General features: G+C 40.0%; 1 protein-coding gene across 1 annotated transcript in view; it reads right to left on the bottom strand.

The window, feature by feature from the left end:
• EIF4B (eukaryotic translation initiation factor 4B) overlaps positions 1-5417 on the bottom strand; it is a gene marked incomplete at its 5' end in the record, with an annotated part of 18564 nt that overhangs the window by 8432 nt on the left and 4715 nt on the right. The window contains 3 exons of the mRNA XM_010858095.1: positions 2165-2338; positions 2419-2556; positions 5108-5242. Of these exons, the coding sequence (XP_010856397.1) occupies positions 2165-2338; positions 2419-2556; positions 5108-5242 (447 nt within the window). The remainder of the gene's footprint in view (positions 1-2164; positions 2339-2418; positions 2557-5107; positions 5243-5417) is intronic.

Raw genomic sequence — 5417 nt, 5'->3', positions numbered from 1 at the left:
CTCTGCTTTTGAATATGTTATCTAGGTTGGTCATAACTTTCCTTCCATGGAGTAAGCGTCTTTTAATTTCATGGCTGCAATCACCATCTGCAGTGATTTTGGAGCCCCCAAAAATAAAGTCTGACACTGTTTCCCCATCTAGTTCCCATGAAGTGATGGGACCGAATGCCATGATCTTCGTTTTCTGAATGCTGAGCTTTAAGCCAACTTTTTCACTCTCCTCTTTCATCAAGAGGGTTTAAATGGCAACCCACTCCAGTACTCTTGCCTAGAAAATCCCATGGACGGAGGAGCCTCGTGCAGGCTACTGCCCATGGGGTCGCAAAGAGTTGGACGCAACTGAGCCACTTCACTTCACTTTCTGCCATAAAGGTGGTGTCATCTGCGTATCTGAGGTTATTGATATTTCTCCCGGCAATCTTGATTCCAGTTTGTGCTTCTTCCAGCCTAGCGTTTCTCATGATGTACTCTGCATATAAGTTAAGTAAGCAGGATTGACAGTATACAGCCTTGACGTACTCCTTTTCCTATTTGGAACAAGTCTGTTCCATGTCCAATTCTAACTGTTGCTTCCTGACCTGCATATAGGTTTCTCAAGAGGCAGGTCAGGTGGTCTGGTATTCCCATCTCAGAATTTTCCACAGTTTACTGTGATCCACACGGTCAATGGCTTTGGCATAGTCAATAAGGCTGAAATACATGTTTTTCTGGAACTCTCTTGCTTTTTCCATGATCCAGTGGATGTTGGCAATCTGATCTCTGGTTCCTCTGCTTTTTCTAAATCCAGGTTGAACATCAGGAAGTTCATGGTTCACGTATTGCTAAAGCCTGACTTGGAGAATTTTGAGCATTACTTTACTAGCGTGTGAGATGAGTGCAATTGTGCGGTATTTTGAGCATTCTTTGGCATTGCCTTTCTTTGGGATTGGAATGAAAACTGACCTTTTCCAGTCCTGTGGCCACTGCTGAGTTTTCCAAATTTGCTGGCATATTGAGTGTAGCACTTTCACAGCATCATCTTTCAGGATTTGAAATAGCTCCACTGGAATTCCATCACCTCCACTAGCTTTGTTCGTAGTGATGCTTCCTAAGGCCCACTTGACTTCACATTCCAGGATGTCTGGCTCTAGATGAGTGATCACACCATCGTGATTATCTGGGTCATGAAGATCTTTTTGTACAGTTCTTCTGTGTATTCTTGCCACCTCTTCTTAATATCTTCTGCTTCTGTTAGGTCCATACCATTTCTGTCCTTTACAGAGCCTGTCTTTGCATGAAATGTTCCCTTGGCATCTCTAATTTTCTTGACGAGATCTCTAGTCTTTCCCATTCTGTTGTTTTCCTCTATTTCTTTGCATTGATCGCTGAGGAAGGCTTTCTTATCTCTTCTTGCTATTCTTTGGAACCCTGCATTCAGATGTTTGTATCTTTCTTTTTCACTTCTCTTCTTTTCACAGCTATTTGTAAGGCAGACAGCCATTTTGCTTTTTTGCATTTCTTTTCCATGGGGATGGTCTTGATCCCAGTCTCCTGTACAATGTCACGAACCTCCGTCCATAGTTCATAGCACTCTATTATATCTAGTCCCTTAAATCTATTTCTCACTTCCACTGTATAATCATAAGGGATTCGATTTAGGTCATACCTGAATGGTCTAGTGGTTTTCCTTACTTTCTTCAATTTAAGTCTGAATTTTGCAATAAGGAGTTCATGATCTGAGCCACAGTCAGCTCCCAGTTTGTTTTTACTGACTGTATAGAGCTTCTCCTTCTTTGGCTGCAAAGAATATAATCAATCTGATTTTGGTGTTGACCCATACCACCTACCAATTACTGGCTATGAGACCATGACTGAATTTCATTTCTTCACTTGAAAAGTCGGGCTAAACCAGACTATTTTAAGTGAGACCTTACTGTAAGAGTCTGGCAAATGGTTTTTTCCATTTTTGTCTATTCAATTAAATTTTAATCTATATCCTAAGACAGATTAGAACTAGGCTTTATGTTCATCATGTTCATTTTAATCTAATGCTCTTTCTATCCTGTTCTGATGCATTTTTCTCTTTAACTATATGCAGATTCTATTTGTGCCCATAACTGGAAAATTTCAACCAGTTACTACTCTAGTTGTAACGCTCCATCAAGCAAGCAGACAAGATGTTTACCTCTATCATCCCGCCTGTAATCATCCCGAGAGTAATCATCTCTGGAACTCCAGGACCGGTCATCTCGTCTGTCGTATCTGTCTTCATAGCGGTCCCCGCCTCCTCTGTAGTCATCATCCCTCCGGTACCCGCTACCGAATGCTCTTCTGCCACTGCCTATCCTGGAATCGTAGCCTGTAAACAGATCCCAAATTGTAATCATCACACTGGAGGGAAGAAGGAAGCTCTTCAAAGAATTTGTGTTTTATAATGACCTCTGTCATAGTCTCTGCCACCTCGGTCATCATAGCGATCTCGGCCCCCGTATCGATCCATGTCCCGGCGTGGGCCATCACGGTAACTGTCCCGATACCCATCACGATATCTGTCTGAATCGTAACGATCTCGATACTCTAGAGAAGAAGACAGACAGGTAACGTCATTCCTTTTTCTTTGATGCTACTAATAAAAAGAAACATGACAGCCCAATAGGTCAGTTTGGTTTCGAGCTCATATTCACTGAAGTGTCTGTTTTTATGAACAACAAAAATATTATATCCAAGGCAGAATAATTTGTATTGAATTAAGTTTTCTCGGTAGTTATTTTTAAAAAGTTATCTACTGATTCAATAAATGTTCCTGGGGTAACAATTTAGGAGGAAGTTAGGGGAGAAATAAATATACAGTCTGTGGTTTAGCTTTTTGAAGTTTCAGTTACCTGTGGTCAACTACAGCCAAAAATTTTTAATGGAAAATTCCAGAAATACACAATTCTTAAGTTTTAAAACATAATAATAATGTGTGCTATTCTGAATAGCATGGATGAAATCTTATGCTCTCTCCCTCCAACCTGTCCAGGATACAAATCATCCCTTTTGTCCAGTGTACCCACACAGTATAGAACAGTAAGATATACTTTGAGAGAGACAACACATTCACGTAACTTGTATTACAGTATACTGTTACAATTGTTCTATTTTATTATTAATCATTATTGTGAATCTCTAGTATACTTAATTTATAAATTAAACTTCATTATAGCTATGTACGTATAGGAACAACACAGTGTAACACACAGGATTTGGTAGTATCCAAGGTTTCAGGCATCCATGTGGGGGTGGCGGTGTCTTGAAATGTATCCACAGGTATGGCAGGGGGCAGGAGACATGGACTGCTATATATTCCATAATAAACTTCCAGGATTAATGATATAAATATTAAATAATATAAGCACAAAACACCAGAAGAAAATACAGCTGGAATCTTTCACAGCTGATATCAAAGAATCAAAGTCTACTTAAAAGTTTAGCATGGAGGGAACTCCCAGGTGGTCCAGTGGTTAGGACTCCAAGCTTTCAGAGCAAGGGGCATGGGTTCGATCCCTGGTTAGGGAAAAAACATGCCGAAAGCCATGTGGTGTGGTGGTGGGGAAAACAAAAATTTGGCATGGAAAAATAATTACATATACCACAAATCAAAATGAGAAAAATATATGTACTATATGACAACTGGTTAATTAAAACACCTCAATGTCTCAATATGAACCAATTAATTAAAAAATGAAACAGCCAACTTAAAAGATGTTTTGAGTTTACATGAGTAGGTCAAAGAAAGATATTTTTGTGACAGCTTCATTTTAAACAATGGTTTCATTTTGCAAAGGTCATCGTTTTGTCTACATGAACATTCATCCACAGGTAGTTTAGATTTTATAAATGAAGGGGCTTCCCTGGCGGTCCAGTGGCTAAGACTGTGCTTCCAACGCAGAGGGGCACATGTTCAATCCCTGGATGGGAAACTAAGATCCCACATACCTCGTGGCATGGGCAAAATACAAAAATAAACAAACTTTATAAATTATAAACTTGCACTAAGACAGTAGGGATCCACAGTGAAGAAAAGCAGCACAGAGTTATGTTATTATAAGATAGCATATTCTGGAAATATACAAAACATTTAGAGTAATACTTTCCCCACTCCCAAGGTGTCTTTTGTGGGCTACTGGCTTGGGACGGGGTCTCTCCCTTTGCGGCACAGTGTGGGACCTGCCTCTACCATGCTGGCAGGGCTAACTTTGGGGCCCTGGCCTAGTCTTTGTTATTATCCATCCTGCTTGCTTTAAATTATTAAATTTAATATCTGAGGTGAGAAAACTGTCATGTTCCTGGGACCCCTTGGGGTGATTGTCTGCTTTTCAAGAGCCATTTCTCCTTGTTAATAATAAAACCTCTTGCATAGATACTGAAGTAAAAGTACCTAAGTAGTTCTCCCAAGGCTCGTTGAGTCATAAAGACTTGATCTAAAAATCAGATACAAACGTGACTTCGTTCTTCTACATCTTAACTATATCAAGGAGGACTCTCTTAGAATAGGAATGTATCTCTGCTTCCTCAATTATATTTGACACAGGGTTCACTAGTGTCTCACAACAATCAAAATGCTTGTGGATTTAAGTTGCTCTTTCCATTTTTTAACTTGATACTGCTCTAAAATTCCTCCACATTTTTGCTTTTCTTGCTCACCATAACAGGTTTTGGAAATTTCCTGGTGGTCTAGTGGTGAGGACTCAGCACTTTCACTGCCAGGACCCTGGGTTCAATTCCTAGTCAGGAGGATTAGGATCCCGTAAGCCATGAAGCTTGGCCACACCAAACAGGTTTTGAATTTTATCCCTGTCATCACATGTACGTTATGCTATCAAGTATTCCATTATATCAACAAACCACTATTTAGTCATCTTTAAATTACACATTGTATTTGCATACTATTTCTCTCCCCTGTTAAAATAATGTCCAGACAGCAATATTTTATGTTTTGTTCACTGCCATATCCTGAGCTCACAAAAGTACCTAGTGTATGGGTAGACATTTAGGATTATTTGAAGGTAATGAATTTTCTGTTATTGTCTAATTACAAAACACATCCAGAACACAGAAGAAACTAACTGGATGAAAATGAACTTACTGTCTCCAAAGCTATCATCACCCCTTCTGGGCGGGTAGTCATCAAAGCTGTCTGCAGCAGGACGGGCCCTCCAGTCTGTATCTGTTTTGTCAGAATCACGATTTCTATCTCGGCCAAAAGAACGATCATCCCTGTCTACAGATATATCAAATAAAAAACCACAGGTTAGCTCACAAAAACTGTTGCCAAATATTTCTCACATGTGTATACAACCCCTGCTGCCTCACACATGGTACCTGCTTACACCACAGCATTGTCATGAAGTCATCCCAGCCCTGTAAGTGCACTCTTCAGCTCAACCAAGTGACTC

The sequence above is a fragment of the Bison bison genome, unplaced genomic scaffold, assembly GCF_000754665.1.
Source record: "Bison bison bison isolate TAMUID 2011002044 unplaced genomic scaffold, Bison_UMD1.0 scf7180017864383, whole genome shotgun sequence".
NCBI lineage: Eukaryota > Metazoa > Chordata > Mammalia > Artiodactyla > Bovidae > Bison > Bison bison.
The sequence above is the reverse complement of the archived record's forward strand: the minus strand, read 5'-3'. Positions and strand labels throughout refer to the sequence as shown.